The sequence below is a fragment of the Eublepharis macularius genome, chromosome 3 (genome assembly GCF_028583425.1).
Source record: "Eublepharis macularius isolate TG4126 chromosome 3, MPM_Emac_v1.0, whole genome shotgun sequence".
NCBI lineage: Eukaryota > Metazoa > Chordata > Lepidosauria > Squamata > Eublepharidae > Eublepharis > Eublepharis macularius.
In genome coordinates, this window is record NC_072792.1 from 54,199,908 (window position 1) to 54,221,045 (window position 21,138).

Sequence of the window (21,138 nt, forward strand, 5' to 3'; positions counted from 1 at the left end):
CGAGGTTGACGAAAAGTTACTTACACAGTTTCTATAGACCTGAAATTCTAGTGTCCTCAGATTGAAATTTGCTGGCTTACTCAAGTTAAACCTAAAAATCAATGACATATACAAGTAAGTAAGAGAAAGTTATGAATTTTGGAAATATTGTGTGCACCAATATTTCAATTAATGTTTTGTGGAATTACCATGCTGGGTTAAAAAAAATCACAGGCTTCTTGTTATACAAAATACCACTATTATGAAAGCTAAGTTTAATACCACGTAATGTAAAGACAAGTATAATAAATGGATGCTTGTAAAGGCTGTTTCAGCTAGACACTCTAAATATAAAATATTTAAACCTAAGGCTGAAACTCGACAGAGCAGTGGCAGACCCATGTTTTAGCTGCAGTGGTGGGTGGTGATTAAAGAGCACAGAAGTAACCCTCTCTTTCCCAATGGTTTACCTTCCCTGAAAACCCCTTTCTCTGAGATGCTTTTCTCTCCATTGAGCTCCAGTATCAAAAGTGAGCCTAGCTGAGAGAAAGATGTCTTGAGAGAATAACTGTGAAGAGGGCTAAGAGATTCAGTGCTATGAGGCTTAAGCTATTTTTTTCCTCTTTACAGGTTCCCCACCTACACACTTGTTTTATACATGATGGGGCAGACTCCTCACATTTACTTTAGTTCTCTACCAACACACTGTTCATCCACAGACACAGCCTCTGTATACCTTTGGCATCTGTTCAAGGTCTAATCTCTTTCGTACAGCTGATAATGCTACTTTCATGGATTTTAAAAGTAGTGTGGACTTGGCAGCCAATCTATGAAAGACTTTGTATTCTGACCCACCACTTACCGGTCTATTAGCTTATCGACAAAGACTGATGGATTGGAATACAGCGCTATGGGAAGAAACTGAACAAAAACAGGAACATCTGATGGATTTTCTAAAAGAATTTCTTCCTCCTAGTGGAATAAAATACAAATCAGATTTAATATTCCAATGTAGGAAATTTTTCCAAAGTTAACTTTTATTCGCTCTGGATTAATAAGAACAGTACTTACAGATGAACTGTTTGTGTTGGTAAGGGAGAAATCCAAATGGTGCGTTGTGCCAAGTAAAGAGGGCCAAGTCAGTTCTGCTGTGATCTTGGATGTCACAGCCTTCTGAAGATCAGTATCTACCTCAAACACAGCACTTAATCTAGGCAAGCAACATAATTTAGTATCAAGAAATTTGGGAAAAAGTAATATTTTATGCATATAGAAATTATATTCAACTTCATAATTCAAAGCAATAGCGATGCTCATTTTAAAACATACTTTCATTTTCATAGTCTGCATTTGATTTATCTATGAAGATTGAGAGATGGGTGAGACACAATACTGATGCCAAAACAAAAGACGGTACTACAAGAGAGCACTGCATACGGTTGAGGAAATGAAAATTGCTCAACTTCTGTTTAAAACACTGAATTTCCTTGAAAACATGATCTGGTGTAGTATCAGATACACAGATTACTTTGGAAAGTGATTTAAGTGATGCCTTCAGCAGTTCTTATTGCCTTCGACAGGTTTTTGTTTGCTTGTTTTCAGATTCTGTAGACCTACTGTATTGTCTACTGGAGCCTTTTGTTGTTGTTTTGAATGGATCTTTGTATTTTGTAATCTGCCTTGAGTGTCAGAGAGAAAGGCAGGCTATAAATGATGTAAATGAAGTTTAGGTACATTGTTCAGATTCCAGACCTAGTTCAGAATGAATTAACAACAGCCTTGTTGAATGTATTGTCGAAGGCTTTCACGGCCAGAGAACGATGGTTGTTGTGGGTTTTCCAGGCTGTATTGCCGTGGTCTTGGCATTGTAGTTCCTGACGTTTCGCCAGCAGCTGTGGCTGGCATCTTCAGAGGTGTAGCTACACAAGACCTTTTGGTGCTACACCTCTGAAGATGCCAGCCACAGCTGCTGGCGAAACGTCAGGAACTACAATGCCAAGACCACGGCAATACAGCCCGGAAAACCCACAACGACCAGCCTTGTTGAAATTCAAACATAGAAGTCATCAGGCCAAGTTAAAGTTGTTGTTCATATGATTAGTTTGCAGATCATGTGGATAGAGTCTACGTTAATTGACCTTCCTGTCCTACTGAACCAATGATCTGGATGCTTTTACAAGATGGTGCCCAAGAACTAAACCATCTTCAAAAAGTGATCTGAACCAGAATTCAATGAGCCATAATCTCAATATATACAGAAACATTCACGATCTGCTCAGTGCACCAAAATCCATTTTATTTAAACACACAAAAGCTCATTTTTGATATCTTGAGCAATTTTAAGAAGAAGGTGGTGCCACTAAGTTGCAACATCCCCCTACTATGGGGTGTTCCAGGCATGAGATGAGCAGAGGTGGTCTGCTATTGCCTTCTGAGGCATGGTAACCCTAGTCTTCCTTGGTCATCTTCCATCATTGTATTGACTGTGGCTGACCCTGCTTAGTTCCCAAGACCTGAAGAGCTTGGACCAAATTGGGCTAAACAGATTGCTGAACAATTTTAAAGAAGAATACAAATATTTTCCCTCGGCTGTGAGAGAAATTTGAAGTAAATTAAGATATATCCTTCAGTGCCCTCGTTGTAGCCCAAGTTCATACTACCTTCATTTCAGGAGCTTATGAATTTGTCTACTGCCCACTCAGAACAGTTTCTCTTTCTGTGTTGCTCACTCATTGCTACCAAGTGTTACACATTTACTCTTTTAACAAGCTGCTGAGTTTTCTTAAAAACCCAGCGCCAACAAAAAACAAACAAAAAGGAATTAGAATTAAAAATGTACTCACTGATGGCCTGAATGATCTCTTATTCCAATCCATTCTTTAAATAAACTCTCATGCAAATCCCAATCTGAATCCCATGCATCTTCTTGCATAGACATACTATGTTGTAATTTTGATTCGGCTAGAAAAGAGACAGCCATTTCATCCAAATGTTTTCAATACTCAGAATGCCATCACTGTTTAATGTTAGAAAGTAAGATCACTTACATTTACTCAGAAAAGGCAATCCAACGTAGCAGTGATTCCCACATTGTAAACCAGGGTCAAAATACACATTTGCTATCTGAAAAAAACATAACCAGAAAGGAAGACAATTTGAACCAAATAAAACTTTCTTAGGACTGCAAAAATTTGAAAAAAAGTTTTACGTGCTTAAGAAGAGCGGCTTAATACTGGATAAAGTATGTTATGCTCAAACCTTGGATTTTTTCCCTGGTTCCAGATCTTCCTTATTACTCCTTAATCTTTTGTAATAAAACCGGACATCTTCAGAGAGTGAACGGATCTGCTGTATTTTTACCTTCTGAGAGAAAGAGCTCATGATACTTAAACTCTGATGAACCGTCTTGCCCTAAAAAAGAAAAGAAAACGAGGCAAGTGTTGTATTGCTTTCCATATACATCTTTACACCCACAGTGTTCTGGTACTACAGCTATTAAGTTGGTTTGTGTATAGGAACATCTAGAAAACAATGTTTTCCTCCAACCTTCTCATTCAGTTCTTTCCAACATAGGCATATCAGGAATGTTATTCAGCATAGTCAATCATGATTCAAGTTGAAGAAACATTTGTGCAAATGTTATGTAGTCAACAGGAAAATTTTCTGCACTTTTTGTATAAATGTAAGAAAAAGCTAAATGTTGAATTTATTTATTTATTAAAACAGTATACCCTACCTTTTCATATTGTTCAAGGCAGCTTAAAATAGGAGAATGTACTCAGAGCAGACAGATTATAACTGGGTCTTTAACCTGTTATAATTAGGAATAGAACATCTCCATTCCACTTGCTGAGGAAAAATGATGAGTATCCAGAATGGGTAAGAGTGATTTGGGTGACATTAATCAGCAATAAAATAGCATGGGGGAGAGAGAAGGGTTAAAAGACTCCTCTTCCCCCACAGCATTCTCTCTCAAAGCAAACAATATCCCAGTTGGATGCCTTTGGGAAAAGATAATGGTAAAATAAGAAACTACACATAATGTGGCTCAGGGTCCTCAACGTGGTACCCACCAAGACCTTTTGTAGTGCCTGCCAGGTGTTTTGAGAAAATAAGTGGGGCCAGGTGGGGCTCCTGTAAAGAATGGTTTCTGATCGGCCATTGGAGTATTGACTGGTTGTGCAAATTTTTTAAAAAATTGCTTTGGCAGCAACTGATACCACAGCACAAAAAGTATCTTCACTGTGTGACTGACAGTAAGCTGTAGCAGCCATTTTATGGCTGGCTCCATCTCTTGTAACAGCCATTTTGTGACAGTCATTTTGTTGCTGGGCCCACCACTCTGTGTCAGAGTGCCTGCAGGCTCAAAAAGGTTGGGGATCACTGATGTAGTTCTTCACATAGACTCTACAAACTAGTACTCTTGTAGTCTAGCACTGCTTTACAGGCAACACAGTGGCCTGGATCCAGCTCTGCTTACTAAGACCTTTGTTTGTAGAACTGACTTTCCCCCCCTTTCTTTGCTGGTTCTAACCATCTGTTCCCTACAAAAGGCCTCCCCCTCTGGGGAATTGGGAGAAATCTTGGTGACAGTATGGAATGCAGCGCAGGAAGCAGCAATAAGAAAGGCCTGATTTCCCCCTTCCCATTACAGACCCACTCATGACAAACCTCATACTGTTGCAGAAGGCCCTGACTCTTAGGGGCTGCAACAAGAAGTGAAGGTGGCAAAGATTCAGTTCATAAGCAAAAAACCACTCACAGTTCTTTAGATCTAAGCCTTTTTTTCCGGTGCAGAAATACTATGGACTAAGGGGGCTCCACCAAAAGTTATCTATATATAAAGATATCTTTTGTTTTTATTGAACCTATCCACTTTGTTCCCTATCTCTTCTCATTGTACCCAAAGTCCACCCTATACCAAAACAACGAAGTGCAGCACTGATGGTTACTTGTGCTATCTTTTTCTTCCACCACCTCATAACTACCATGAACTGACATATTAATCTAGTATTACAGAAAAAATGTCCTATATTGTTTCCATGACACAAAGACCTAGTGTGAAAATCTACACAGAAAAAGAGTTAAACATTAGTATTGTAAATATAGTATTGTAATATAGTAATATTATAATATAGTATTGTATAGTATTGTAAAATATAGTATAGTATTATAAACATTACTATTGTAAATATATTAGTATTGTAAAGCTTTCTAAAATGTGTAAGTTCCTACATTCAGTGTTAGCTTACTAAAGTATCTCAAATATTTTCATTGTTTCTATCCTATGTCATCTGATGGAAAACAGAGGGGAAGTGAACAACAGCTGAAGAATTAGTCTCAGGAAGTATTACTCCTACCCTATGATGCTATCCTGGTCTGGGAATAAGGATACAATTAATGGGTATACTAATATTCTATGCAAGACAAAACACCTCTTCACTTTTTCCTCTGAAACCTTACAATGCCCCCACGAGAACATCATTTAAGTTGTTTTCTACATTAATACAATAAAAACAGCTGTCTGTCTTGGAACAGGGGATTGCATAAACCGGTTGCACCATCTCATGAAATATCTTGTTCTGAATCCAGCAGACAGAGTTCTTCTATTGCAGGAAGATACTTTGCATATAAGAACCATTAGAGCCATGATCCCATTCTTTCACATTTTTGTTACTAAAAATGGAATTCAGCACATATCAAACATTATTAAATTTGTTTGAAGCAGCCCCAGAGAATTAACACAAGATCAGGGAAGATTACAGAGTAGAAACCTTTCATTTCTGAAATGGAATATCTCATACTATAGAACACGTGAAGCTGCCTTTTGATAAGTCAAACCATTGTTCTGTCAAGGTCAATATAGTCTATTCCAGCTGGCAGAAGTTTGCCAAGGTCTCAGGGGACTTTCACATCACCTACGATTTGAGCCTTTTAACTGGAAGTGCCAGGGACTGATCCTGGAACTTTCTACATGCAAAGTGGCTGCTCCACTGAGCATGCTCCACACTGAGCTGTGGCCTCTCCCAATAAGGTCCAAAAATGACCAACACAGGTTTTGATTATTTGTGGATAAAAATTCTTCTGACACAGGAGTTGGTGAAAAAAAATGGAACTAATTTACATGCTTTCAACTATTCTGATAAGTGGCTCAAGACAGCAGCTAAGGAACTGCCCTCAGTATCTGTACCTTGACTTGTTCCACGGAGAACTCCTTAGAGGAAAAAAATATCTCCTATTTCAGCAGCAGTTGCACATGAAGTCATGAGATATCTGAAGCACTTGGCAGAGCTAGTAGCATTTGCTAGTTCTAAACTCTAAGGCTGACAGATAAGCATCAATGAGAAACTAAATTCAGGGGATACCGAACACCTTTGTGCCAAATGGCACCCTGTGATAGCACAGGGAAGACAATAAAAACTCCTCCAGCATGGATGAACAACGGTAACTGAGGTTGCTGTCTTTCCCATATAGATTATCCAAAAGTACTTCAAGAAAATGGGAAGAAATGAGCAAGAAGAAACTGTCAGAAATTCCTCCAATACACAATCCCTCTTATCCCTGAAATCATATTTTTGGATTAATGGGACACCTTTGCAGTCCCTAAAATCAGAAAAGAATTGATAAGTATTTTTCTAGCGGCAGCCAAATCAGAAATAGCTCTAACTTGGAAATCATTGAAAGTACCATCGATTGACTGCTGGATGGCCAAAATTTGGGACAAGAGAAAATTCATGATAAAATCTTTCAGGTGGAACATTTTCCGAACGAAACTGATTTCATAATAAAATGGTATCTATTTTTTGTATATATATCTCTTTAAAACAATCTACAACAACCTAAAAAAGTGTTATCTTATGTTATGTTGTCATAAAAGAACTAAATCGAAACTTATGGAAAACATTGGTATCTTATAAGTTTGTTGTCATATGTATCGTATAATGTTTTGTTTGCCAAACGAAATTGCATTTATTATAACTGTTGAATTTGTTAAATTTGTTAAACTTCAATAAAAAAATATATATAAATTCTTCCAAATAAATTCTCTTACTGGAAAAGAAGGTGGAAGGAGAATGTGTTTTGGGGAACATGTTAATGAGCCCACAGCGATTACAGCTTTCACAGGTATGGTTAAGATCTGTGGAAGGAAAAAAAAGCAGTTTAGATGCAGCTGTCATTTGTACATTTTAAATTTGGGTTTTGCTGCTAGTACATTTCCTCAAACTCTGTTTTTTAAAAAACTCAGTTTTGCAAGATATGAGCATTGATATGCTAAGTTTTATTTCACTCTCGTCTTCCCAATGGGAACTCAAAACCAGTTACAACATTGCTCTCTCTTCCTCTATTTTAGACTAGGGCGGGGTGGGGTGGAGGGAAAAAGGTACTATAAGACCTTCCCAGCAAGGACAAGTGAGGAAAATAAGAAAGAGGCTTTTCAGTCTCTTTTGAAGCAGTAGCAAATCCAGCCAAAAGCTCTCATCTCCACTTTCTCTCACTCCAAATCCCAGTAACAGATCCTCCCTCTCTCATCAACGTATCTCCTTCTTAATGTGACCAAATCTGTAGATTATTAAATTCAAAGACTAGAGCCATGACAGCTGAGATCAACCCTGGAAAAGGGCCCTTGTCCCCCTCTCCCTGCCCTTCCACTCTCTCTTATTCCAAATCCCAGCAACAGATCCCTCTCTCTGTCTACTGGAACTAAAAGCACAAGTCAGACAGAGGTGCCTTATATAAGGAATGTTCACATAGAGCAGAACAGGAGGTCTGTGGCTGGCAGACAGACCTGCCTAATAGGGTTTGGAGGGATGAGATTGGTGTTCCCATGGCTACAGAAGGCCCATCTCCTCAGTTGCCTAGGGGATTAACCACCCTGCTCCTCACTGTATAGGGCAGAATGGAAGCTCTCCAGTTAGCAAGGAGAGCTGCCTATCAAGGTTATGTGGGCTACGACTGGGGTTTCCAATGGCAACAAAAGGTCTTCAGACACCCCAGGCCTATGTTGCCTAGGGAATCAATGGATCAGAGCCAGCCCGTCTGGCATCACGAATCATTCACGAATCAAACAAATCGGGCCAAAAATTCATGAATTTCATGAAAACTGCAGCCCCACAAAACACGTTTTCACGAAACATGAATCGGCCCGATTCATCACAAAATTTTATTTGTATTTCAATTCTTGCCCATGTCTACTTGCTACTGTTCAACAGCAGCCACCACATGAAAGCCAGTGTGGAGTAGTGGTTAGAGTTTCAGAATAGGATCTAGGAGACCCTGGTTCAAATCTCCATTCTGCTGTGAAAGCTCATACGGCAACCTTGGGCCAGTCACAGATTCTCAGCCTAACCTATTTTATCAAGTTATTGTGAGGATAAAATGGAGGAGAGGAGAATGATATAAAGTGGTTTGGGGCTTCATTGTGGAGAAAGGCAGGGGTATAAATGAACTAAGTAAGTAATAAATGCAGCTGACGATGGGAGGAGAAGGCAGAGAAAAGATAAATTAAGAAGGAGAGAAAGAAGCAGCAAAAGGTGAAAATATGAGGGTTTTCAGAAAAGCTTAGAGGAATGAGTGTAGACAGTGGTGTCCAGGGAAAGGGAGGTGCCCCTTGGTACCATGCAACTGGGCCATAGTTTTTCTGGGTAGAATCCGCCAGGGGAGGGAGGAAAAGCTGAAGACAGAGAAGCAAATCAAGGTAAGTTGACAGATGGATGTGTAAGAGAAGGAAGCCAAAAAAGGCTGTGGGAGCTTTCAGAAAGTGGAAAGAGGAAATCGTGGGTGAGGGGAAAATGAGATGCCATCTACAAGTCCTTAGTCTCGCACTTGTAAGCACATAATAGCAAAGCCAATTTCTGTTGAAGTAGAATGTCTGTGCCAAAGGTAACCTTTGTACAAATCTGTAACTTCTGTAATCAGATTCATTTTCAAGGAACACACAAAAAATATGTTAACACTCATACAGACATTTTTCATTGGAAAAATTCACATTTGTATTACTCTTGAGGAAAACAGCATGGCATTCTCAAATATCATTTTGGGCAAGGTACAGGACAGATTACTATCATGTAATTCTCACAAAGCAAACTCAATAAGCACATCAAATTAAAATACTGACAAAAGGCTTCTAGTTTGGAAGCTTGCTGAAGGGTTATATATTGATTAAGGCACACATTCCAAATATATAAACTAGTAAACAAAACTAAGTAAAACTAGGAATTGTTTTCACAATACAACAGATAATTGCATTTCTTTCATTTGCTACCTTTTTATTTCCAACTGTATCACTTTTGTGACCGATATAACTGAAGAGTACCTCATAATCTGTTGTGATCTGTATGGCACCATCATGAATTCCTTCAAGTTCTTTTGGTAACAGTCTTACTCTGAATACAGTATATGAACTGGGCATCAATGTTACCTGTAACGCAGAAATATACATTGGCTCCATCTGCTTTAACCCAGTTTTCCAGTATATAACAAAAATTCTCATCAATAGGTATCTTAAAAGAGTTCTATACTGAAATGCACAGAACAACACTTAGTGACACCTTAAAAACTAGCAAAATATTATTCCAGCATGACCTTTTGAGAGCCTGCTGCAACAGATAACTGCATCTTGTCCGCACAGTGTTATGCTAGAATAAAATCTTGTTAGTCATTAAAGCACCACTCAACTCCTGTCTATTTCTGCTGCAACAGCCTAGCCTCTCAAATTAGTAACACGAAATAACTTTGTCATTTATACAGCATTTGTCAATGTGCAAAATGTTCTGTAATCTTTAATCACTTAAATATTCCACTGAAGTAGATTGCCTTCATTCACTTTTCACAATGGAGAAATGAGGGACATAAGATAGTGACTCAACAAAGACAGCTAATGACTGCTTCAAATGCTAAGAAAACAGCAGCTATGTATTGTAAATCTTTATGAGGTTCTGCATCAGGTTGGGTTTTTTTAAAACTGAACATATATGCTGCAGGCAGCTCAACTCTATAAGGTGTGAAGGGGCACTGTCCCTCTCTATATATAATGGGTGCTACTCTGTGATGGCTTTAGTACTTTGTGTAGGAGGTTCCCTAAATGCAAAGGAACTGGCTGATGAGGACTAGCAGTTACTTTTGCCTTTTTACCAGTGGAAGTAACACATGCAGTGCGATGCTACACATTTTAAACCAGAGGTCCATCATCCTGAATTGAATGGCACTTGCTCCTAAGCATGCTTAGACAGCTAGTTTAGTGATATAATTAGCACCTTTAGTCCATACGTTACATACGACTAGTATTTGGATCATCAAGAAAACTCACTACTTACTGAAGTTTGATCCATTGCATTGGCTTTTTCCAGGTCTGGAAGACTTGCAATTATTGTTGTTCTGTTGCCTTTTGCAGCAGCTATAAGTTCTATGATCAAGCCATCTCCGATCACATGCCAGCTTTTTATAGTCAGCTTGAAAAAGATGGAACAGTTTTAGTGATAAAGTTGTTGCCATTAAAAAAAAAAACCAAAGTGAACATATTTTCTTCCTTTTTACCTGAATTGGATTGCTGTTAATGATTGCAAACAGAATGCTATTAGTTTCTGCGGCACTTAATATGCCAAAATCTATGATCCGTTCTTCAGGTTTTGGGGGCAACACAAAATACTAGAAAAACAAAAGAAGATTTACTGCATTAAGGATAGCTGAAATATGAGAATGTTGATTATATAATCGCTGGTAGAAAAGCAATTATTCTGCAACAAGAAATAGCTTAAGATTAGAGATGGGCCTCCATGGATCCCAAACCGGAAGTCCATGGTTTGTGAACCAGCGGTGCGTCAGATCCCATTTCTGACGAACCGCCATGAACTTTAGGCTGGTTCATTTTTCAGTTCATCACTGCAGACAGCCTGACGCCGATCAATCAGTTTCCTAGGCAACGGGATAGACTACCTGGAGATGTTCTGCTAACCCAGAAGTGACCTTCTGCTGACCCGGAGGGGGTGATTTGCTGGCCCGGAAGTGACATTTTCACGAACCGAAATGAACCGGTTCGTGAACTGGGGCAGGATCGTGAAAGTGCATGGTTCGTGAAACGTGACAAACCACAAACTGAATGGTTCTTTTTTTTTCTGGTTCGTGCCCATCTCTACTTAGGATGCTTCAAGAAATCAGTTTGCCCAACTCTGCTAGTCATAAATGCATGCACAGAACAAAAGCACTTCATGGAAAATGGACCTGTTATCACAGGAGCTACAGCTCTTGCAGGATTGGTGCTACCGCCCTCCCCAACCCTCATATGCTGATCCTCAAACATATGGATGAGTGTCTAGTACTGAGAGCAGCAGAGCTCATCTCTAGCTTTTAAGTGTCCAGAATGCCATATAAAAAGTACTATAAGGTGTTGGGGAAAGCTCTTCACTAGTACAACCCAACTGATGAGTAAGAATTGCGTAAATGGCACAATGGACTCATATGAAGATCCCATTTATCTTTGTGTGGATCAAGCTGGAGACATGTGAGTGGATTTTGTCCCATACTAATTAATGAATGGGAATGTGTTTGAATTTATTAGTTCAGGCATCAAGATATCTTAGACTGGGAGTCAGGGAATCAAACCATTACAAATTCGGTTCAAGTTCATTAATATACAAGTCTGCAATTCAGTTCTAATTCTGGCCTTAATGTTAAAAAAATGCTTGAGTTACCAGTTCGGATGCTTGAACCAGTTCTGAACTAGTTGAGATACGGACTGATTAATACCAAATTCCTACAACAGCAATTCCTGTAACACACACAATGATAAATATTTGTCCTACAAAATAATGTATTTTAAAACATGCTACTTGTGTGCACTAGTGCAACATACTCTTTGCCATATTTGAGACTGCAGAGTGAATTTCAGTTCTCCATTATTTTTGGTTTGCATAGCAGAAATTAAGAAAACATGATTTAAATTCCTTTCTGGCTTTTCTTCTTGTCTGTTTGGCAAACAGAGATCATCAGCTATGTAATACAACTGTTTGCAATGTAGTCATATTAAGAATATTGTGAACAGCTCTGGTCATTTCATCTAAAAAAGGCTATTAAAATTATCCAGGGTTTGGGAACACTTCCATAGGAAAAAAGGCTGTAGATTTGGGGGCATTGCTGTTTAGGAAAAAAATGACAGCTTAGAAGATTAAGCTCAAGTGGCTTTTAAAAAAAGGTTTAGAGAAACACACAGAGGACTTGTCTGCCAAAGTTTCCTATTTATGATAGCTAAATAGAAGCTCTATGTTTAGAGGCAGCATTGCTTTGAATGTCAGATGCTGTAAGAAACATCAAGACAAACTTCAAAAACTGTAAAATATTTTCATCATGCATTGCTTAGGACCTATGAAGGCAAGCGCTTGGCTGGCTGCTGCTGAAAAGAAAAGCTGGACTTCTCAGATTTCATTTCAATCCAGAAAGGCTGGATACATTTTCATATTTACAGAGGTAAGAAACACTGAAACAAGAAACACTGATGTAAGAAACACAGAGGTAAGAAACACTGAAATCCAAATATGAACCAAAACTTATGTGCGTTGCTTTTTTCATGATTCCATACAGACGACCAAACCATATTGAAGTAGCTTAGATGTCTGTATTACAGTACCAAGTAGTAAGAAAAAGTTTATTACACACAAGGTATGGATGTGTGAGAAAATCATTATCTGTTTTTATCCCAAGTGAATAATTTTTTGCAATTCTTGCACGCTGGAGCAACTCAGTATCAGAAGTCAGTCCATTCTGGTTGGTAATTTATTCACACAGTTCATTATTTGAGAAATAAATCTTTTTAAAAAATTCCTTATCCTCTGGCGTAAGCAGCCTATGGTCAAATGAAGGGGAACTGTCAACCACCACCACACAAACGTGCATTCTCAGACAATTCCTAGGAAACTGTTTGGTTTCTATACAAACTCCTAGAAGTCAGTCATTTTTCATTACCCTCAAAAAAATCTTGATTTTGATCAACATGCTTTTTTTTTTTGCATTTATGTAGGGTTTATGACTACTTTTTAAAGTTCAGCTGTTGCTTAACTTAATGTTCAGCATATATCATACAGAAATACATCCTACATATTTTACTTGAAAAATAGAGAAATTTTAAAAATTGTCTAATACTTACATCTAAAAATCCAGTGTATGCTCGTACAGGTAGATGAAATTTAGATGCATTGGTAATGAGCAAAATATTATTATCAATGTGAAGAGATGATAGGGAAGCCACAAAATGAAGTGTGAAAATATATCTGGATTCATTCGGTGGAATTAAAACTGGTTTGCTGAAGTTGTGTACCTAGGTTAGTGAATAAATATGATCAAACTTCACAGTGAATAATACAATTTACATAACATTTAACAGGAACAAAAACTAATATATAATTGGGCTTACTTTAAATATTGTTTTGATTTCTTCAGGCAGTGTTATATCATGAACGAGGACTGCAAAACTGAATGTGTTTGTTAAATAGATTGGTCTTTCTGCGGAGTCTGATGGACTGTCACGGATATGAAATAATGTGGCTGCCTGATCAAATCCTAAGTACCTATTTCAAAATAAGAAAGTAAAAAGAAAAAAGTGGAGATTTACATTAATTTTCTATAATAAAAATAAATGTGCTTACTATTAAACTTCTGCCAAATAAAATTAGTCAGCAAGAATACAAAGGGCAAAAGCGGGGAGTAATACCAAAAAACTTCCAGTTTTCCCCTTCTAAAGGTGGCCACTTCTACTGAGTATCTCAAATCTTCCTCTGTGTGTTTCCAGTCCCTCCAGTGTGTAACTAGTGGGGCTTCTAACACTTGTCTCCTAATTTTTGAAAGCTGTTCTTGTATCCTGATGCGCACCGGTCAGACTGTGCTACCTATATACAATGCACTTGACATACATGTACTTTGATTAATATTGCCTGACTGTGTGGTGATAGAACCTTTACTGGGAGCTCAGCGTTTCTAAATAAAATTAGTCAGGCAATTCCAGGCTCTTGTTTACCCAGCTGAATGAACACTTTTGTTTCCCTAAAGACTTGACTGTCAATTTTGCATTGGCCCTTTCCTAATTTCAGCTATTCGTGAGAGAAATCCAACACAACCCAAATTCTCTCACCCCCTGCATAATTACTTGATCAAATCAGTTTATTTTTAAAGATTAAGTTTATATATATAAAAGCAAAATCTATTATATTTTTATCCCTGTGACAGCAAGGTCTTGTTTGGAAGCCTTTTTATTGCTACCGACAACCATACAAATCGGCAATTATAATCTGCAGAAAGAAATTTGAAAGCTTATAAATATATGTTTTTTCCAAAACAATCCCAATGTAGTCTTACCCGTCTAATACTTCTGCTTGATATGGAATTTCAAGTTTTGAATAACTCTTCTCTTTTGCTTTAACTGTTATTTTTCCTGAAAACTGTAGAGGCCGTTTTGCTTTTGATGCTATATAGATGTAAAAAAACAAATAAACAGTGTTATTATGTTCACACAAAATACACCTGTATTTTACTCTAGTAACTCTGTCACTGTTGAACCTTTAGTTGATGAAGACACATTACAGTTCAGTGGTGGAAACAACTTTTATCTCATAAGGCTATCCAGTTAAAATACTAGAACTTAACCAGAGCTTACAGCTGAAGTTTGAACACAGGGCTCTCTTAAGATAGTGGTTACAAAAATATACCTTTACTATCCTCTAAGAAAAATTGGAGCTTTAAAAAAAAAGTCATCTTGGTATCTTCTCTTTATTACTATATAGTCATTGAGTGACAAAGAAGTGAGCTGAAGAAGTGAGCTGTGGCTCACAAAAGCTCATACCCGATCACTAATTTTGTTAGTCTTATAGGTGCTACTGGACTCTTGCTCTTTTCCACTTAAACAATATGGAACTTCATAAAATATGTTAAGACAGAAGGAGAAAAACCTTTGCTTTACAAAGAAAACAAATGTCACTGCATTTTCTAAATTACTTTGCCAACAACTATTTGTGAAAGGAAAACATACATGTATGTAAAACTTGCAAACAGATTTTAAAAATCCTAGCTACACAAATGGCATCCATTTGGGGATGTAGTTTTTAAAAAAGATTCCTACTGAAATGCCTAGCAACATCAACACTTACCATCAAAACTAATACTTGCAACTTTGGTATATTTATTTTCAGAAGCTCGCAGTGTAACCGGCTTGAAATGTATTGTGATAGCTTCATTTTGTGGTGTGGGCCTGACACTCTAGAAAACAAGCAGAAATGCTGTTTAGCCAATATCAACCCACTACCTATTCTATAATGGTTTGAAAAATAATGATAATGAGGCTTATTATAAAATAATTACAGCACAATGGAAAGTAACAGAAACATATGTCAGAAATAATTGGTCAATATAAAAATATTATTCACAGAAATATATTTAATATATTTAACTATAACAGTTCAGAACATTTAGTAACCTGGTTTCAATCTACTTTCTCAGCTCTAGAATGTTTTACTAAAAAGGAAGTATTCTTTTTGTGAAAATTTCTATTGCTACTTGAAGAGTGTTTACTGCTTCCAAAATTATGTCAACAGAATATCACAGCTATCAAAGTTACTTTTACTAATGAGATTTAAGAAGTGACAAGAATGCTGCCACAGTTCTATCCAATGAATTTTACAGAAGTGGTTCTTGTGTTGCCTCGAAGTTCCACCATACAGAGATCCTCTCTATGAAGGAAGAAAACGCACGACACCCACCACATTTAATTTTATTTCTGCCCTCAATACCAATGCTCTCCCTCAGAAGGTAAATAAAACAAACACTGGAACATAAGGCAGCACTATAAAAGAGGAAACGCAAAAAGCTATTTAAGACCACTTTCAAAAGGGATACTTAAGCGTGAGCACCAGATCTCTCTTGAAGAACAGATCAACTAATTAATATCTGAACAGCAGGATGATAAATTATAATCAAAGATCCAAACAAACAATTTCAGCTTGGCTATGGATCTTCTATTGTATCTTGCATATAACAAAAGATGTTTTAAGTGCAACGATGGAGGGGTAAACGTTGTGTTTTTATCAAGGCAGCATAGCTAAATATTAAGAAGTGCACATTATACAGTAAACATAAAGCCTTCTGGCACAGAAACAGATGACTTATAAATATAAAACATAAAGGTTAGCGCAGGTAAGCTTTTACAACTATTGTAACTGGCATACAGCATTGACAAAATGTAGTTCTACAAGTATCTAGCTTAGATGCCTGCTAAATATAGTCTTGGCTTTTCCCCATGACATTAGGATGAAGTTTGAAACTGACTTCTTTCTTGCATCTAACCTATGTTGGAACAAATTTTAGGAGACGCGTGCCTTAGCTCTCACTCCACCATATTTACATGGAAATGCAAAGAAATATTTCAGCCTTCAAGCAATGCTAGATATATTCTCATACCTCTCCAATCCACTTAAAATGTAGGATAATAGCAGAAACCTGAGCAGTAATCAAAACATTAGAACTTGGAGCATTCAACAATATCCTTTCAAGAAAAATGAGGGCAAAATATCAGAGGAACACACTTTTGAAAAAACAGCACAAAGGGCTGGCTCTGGAAATTCCCACTCATCAATTAAACACATCCCACGTTTGTTAAAGGATAAACAGGGAAACTTTCAAGCAGAATCATCAAAATTTTCTCTGCCACAGTAGCTCTACAACGATTTCATGTTCACTGATGTCTCTACTAACACTGGATTATGGCAAACCATTCCATATTTTCCTCTAAACTATGCAGAACAGACCAGACATGTGGGTTTATGAAAAGGTTTATTAAGGGTGAGAGCTTCCTGCAGAGAAGGACCAAGTACCAGCTAGTGTCCAGTGATGACAATTATGTGAGTACATACTTTTGTATTTTGTATTTCAGAAATGTAATTTTACTGTTATAGATACCAAGTCCTTCAGTCCCTTTGGTATGAGCCCAAGCCAAGCATGGACCATCTTTAAAAGGAAACAGCTCCATCTGATTTATTAAACTTAAGAACATTCAGAGGACAAATGCTAACATAAGCTAAAAGGAATGGCCCACCACTGCTGCTCACAGGCATCCAGTGTTGTATGATCATCATGTCCTCTTTTGTGGGAAAACGCAAAATAAAACTATGCTACAGAAGATTAAAAATACGATTCAGAAATGCAACAGATACAAGCATACTATTCCCTACTCACACTACAAGATCTGGAACACTGGGTAACGATAGGGCTGAAGACAACTAAGAAAACTTTAAAAATATTTGTAGATTCATTTCAGTGACTTGATTTGTTGGAAGGTTTATAGTGTTGTAGAAGAGACACTTATAAGTAGTTGGAATTTTACCCACAAGAGCCTCCAACAATTCTAAGTCACCTGAAGTCAACGGGCTTAGAAGAGTGTAACTCTCAATGGAGTTGTGTTACAAGTCTTTTGTGTGTATATATTCTGAATTATTGCAATGAATGACAGATTTTCTTCAACATAATTAGCATGTACCTGAGTACTTGTAAAAGCATTTGTGATGGTACTGACTAGTTACTTGTACACTTTTCAAGACATTTCCTCTGAAGGACTTAGGTTGGGATTTCATGGAATTTAGTGTGTTGCAGTTTACTGCTTTTACTTTAAGTTAATACCAGAACAGCAATTTTTAAATTGTTTAATTACAAGCACAGAGTAATTATTAAAGAGTACTATGAAAATTAAAGTCTGGTTGGTAACAAAACCAAATTTGCTTCTCAAAATGTGTCTTTGTTAATGAATAGAAGATTGAAGAATACAAATAAGGGTAGGGGGAACTGTGAAGTTTTAGCCATACAAGACTGCAATCTCTTAAGTTTATTAGACGTTTATAAGGCAAGTTACAGACTATGAAAATATCAAGCCCCTATCCCAGCCCACTTCTCCACCCACCTGTCCTAAAATAACGAGAGAAAATGCTATCATTCTAGTCATAGTTGTCTGTGATGCCATCATAGCATACAACGCTGGCAGTTTTCCACCTGAAAGCAGCCAAGATAATATCAAAAAGGCAGTCGAGTCCATCTAAAGAAAATGAACGATACCCTCCAAACATACGTTAAAGCCACAGTGAGTTGAGGGGGAAATCAAAATACAAGAGCTCAGTCTTTGACACTTAATGTGTTTGTGTTATTTTAAATGCAAAATATGATGAGATAGTAAGAAACTGAAGAGGCAATACTTACAGTTATTGGTACATCCTTTGTTCCTGAATTTAACAAGTGTAGATTTAAAATTTTTGGCAGATCTGTTAAAATCCAATAAAAAAGGCACTAGAGCATGAATTGCACAAAAGAAAATCTGTTTAAGTTGCTGCAGAACATTTTATTTCTATCATCTAATGTTTAAGGTTACTTCTCACCCAGTTCAGAAAGGAAAGCCATTAATTTGTTAACAGATTTAAGAATCAGTCTATTCTCATTTTTCTTTCTAGGGGGCAGACACATGTTGCACATCAGATACTACCATTACTTAAACCAGCCTAACATTACACTTCCAATCCGAAGCTCCACAATTGTTTCAATATGTACAGGGTGCTCCAGTGATATTAAGGTCTCCCACCAAGTTTAACACTTGGTTCTCTCTGCGCATAAATTGGGAATGTATGTATTCCCTTGCACTAAGGTGCCCCTAGATCCAAGTGTAAAGTTATAAGCACAAGTCTACCATGCATAGGTGTCACACACTGCCAGTTACAAAAACAAAATCTCATTTTTGATTAAATTCAAATAATTAGCTACGCTGATTTCTTAAGCATTGTTGTTTATTCCTGGCCAACACATTATGGGCTTTCTTAGGCATAAACCTTTAAGACTTAAGGCTTTAAGAAATATCCCTCCTCCAATAATACTGTATTGATGAGGAAAATGCACTTTAAAAGCTCTGAGCCTTGAGTTCCTTAATTATTTATACTGGAAATTAAGTAAGGAATCAATTAAGTAAGGAATGCCTATCTCTAGTGATCCTACAATCAAGGCAGTCAGGCACAATTCTGTATTCCCACTTGGAAAAACTGTAGTTTGAATTTATGTTTATTCGGAGTCCTGTTATGTTTGCAATGTTCACTCATTTCATTTTACTTTAAATTGTACCTCCCAAACTATACACTCCAGGGATAATGAATATAGATTATATGTTGTATCCCCCCCTCTGTTCCTTGCATACAAAGTTTAAGATACAAGAGAAACAGAATTGGGTTTCTTTTTATGCAGTTTTTGTGAAGTAAGCTACTTCATTTCAATATGGAAATGCTGGTATATGAAACATATGACTCACCATGTGTTCTCAATGTACCAAAATCTAGCATTTCTGTTGATGAATAAATTCCTGGGGCTTTAAAAAACAAAGAACAAAATGAGTATTTTCCCTCTGCTGCAGTACAGAAATAAATCAAGCAGATTAATAAGTATACTGTACAAACCTGTTGTGACTTCTACCTCTACTGGAAGAATAATAAACTCTGTACTGTCCGAGGCATTTGTTTTTATTCGAATGAAAGCTGTGTAATTATCTGCTTCTCTTGAAGAAAAACTGGCTCTCATGACACCTTTAGTTTCATACGGAGGAATTTCCTATCAAAACAGACAATCATACAAAATTACAGTATAGTACCTGTACAAGTTTAACAAACCCATCTATTATGCAACTGGAGTATTCAGTAAACAGGGTTGTACTTGCTTGTATGCATTGTTCATCAAGTTCTTCTGTGCTGGCACACATTAGGCCTGCTCATATGCAGGCCTGTAAACCAGAAAAGTTTCTATCGCTTCCATAAAGCTCCATTAGGGGGCTGCCTCTCCCAGTCACATCCCAGCCCATTTTCCCGCCTAAACAGCTATGTGACTACCCAGGAGAAGCAACCCCTTCCCCTTAGTTCTCCCGAATCGCCACAATCTCCTTCTGGACCTTGCCAAAGAGTTCACAGCACGGCAGGAGGTAGGGGATGTGCACCTGCACAGAATAACTCAATGAACAAATGTTACAGGTAAATATAACCCTGTTTTCATCTTCATTCTTCTGTGCAGTCCCCCATTGGCGGGGGAGGAGGCGGGGTGAATCTCTCCAAGGCATATTTTATTACCATGAAACGAGCAGCAATAACAGAATCAACTGTGTTAAGAGTCATGTGTATATATATATAACTGAATAGGGACCTGGAAGTTCTGCCAATACGGTTAACCGCATATAATGCATAGTTTAATAAATACTTCTCTCTCTCTTTCTCTCTTTTTTAAGCAAAGAGAAATTGTAACACTGCTCTGGCCAGTGCTGCATCTCGTGTGGAATTGACATCTGTAGTATAGTGCTTAACAAAGGTGTCTGAGAACGACCAGGTAGCTGCTTTGCAAATGTCTGGTATCGGCACACCTTGCAAAAAGGCTGAAGAAGATGCCTGAGATCAGGCAGAATGACCCTTCAGATGAAGAAGGCTCTGGACAGCAGCATGTTGGTATGCCAAATGGATGGCTGAAAAAATCCATCTAGAAATGGTCTGCGCTGAAGCTCATTTGCCCTTATTTGGGCCCTGAAAACACAAATAAATGCAGATCTGTATGAAACGCCTTTGTCCTATCCAAATAAAATGACAACGCTCTTTTGACAGCTAATGAGTGTAGTGATCTTTCTGCCCTGGATTGTGGGCTTGGGAAAAATATCAGGGTGATATCCTGAGACAGGTGGAAGGGAGACAAAACCTTTGGTACGAACTGGAGACTTGGACGGAGGACCATCCTGGTTTCATGAAATTTGAGATGTGGTTGGTCAGCCCTGAGCACTGACAACTCACTCTTCTAGCTGATGTGATTACTACTAAGATAATAATATGAACAACAACAACAACATTTGATTTATATACCGCCCTTCAGGATGACTTAACACCCACTCAGAGTGGTTTACAAAGTATGCCATTATCCCCACAACAAAACACCCTGTGAGGTGGGTGCGGCTGAGAGAGCTAGAAACTGGGACTGACCCAAGGTCACCCAAGCTGGCTTCAAGTGGAGGAATCAAACCCAGTTCTCCAGATTAGAGTCCCACACTCTTAACAACTACACCAAACTGGCTCTCACAACAAGAAGCTCACTTTCACTGAGAGTAATTTCAAAATGCAAGTGGCTAGGGGTTGA

The 21,138-nt window shown here is 37.8% G+C and overlaps 1 protein-coding gene across 3 annotated transcripts in view; it reads right to left on the reverse strand.

The window, feature by feature from the left end:
• Positions 1-21,138, reverse strand: part of TMEM131 (transmembrane protein 131) — a 111,620-nt gene that overhangs the window by 21,064 nt on the left and 69,418 nt on the right. For all 3 annotated transcript variants that reach the window (XM_054973400.1, XM_054973399.1, XM_054973401.1), the window contains exons 9-25: positions 19,434-19,584; positions 19,289-19,345; positions 18,199-18,260; positions 15,108-15,216; positions 14,320-14,428; positions 13,382-13,535; positions 13,115-13,285; positions 10,513-10,623; positions 10,293-10,427; positions 9,293-9,397; positions 7,031-7,117; positions 3,238-3,390; positions 3,027-3,102; positions 2,823-2,940; positions 1,051-1,189; positions 842-951; positions 25-91 (exon numbers count right to left, since the gene is read on the reverse strand). In XM_054973400.1, coding sequence (XP_054829375.1) covers positions 25-91; positions 842-951; positions 1,051-1,189; positions 2,823-2,940; positions 3,027-3,102; positions 3,238-3,390; positions 7,031-7,117; positions 9,293-9,397; positions 10,293-10,427; positions 10,513-10,623; positions 13,115-13,285; positions 13,382-13,535; positions 14,320-14,428; positions 15,108-15,216; positions 18,199-18,260; positions 19,289-19,345; positions 19,434-19,584 — 1,914 coding nt within the window. The remainder of the gene's footprint in view (positions 1-24; positions 92-841; positions 952-1,050; positions 1,190-2,822; positions 2,941-3,026; positions 3,103-3,237; positions 3,391-7,030; positions 7,118-9,292; positions 9,398-10,292; positions 10,428-10,512; positions 10,624-13,114; positions 13,286-13,381; positions 13,536-14,319; positions 14,429-15,107; positions 15,217-18,198; positions 18,261-19,288; positions 19,346-19,433; positions 19,585-21,138) is intronic.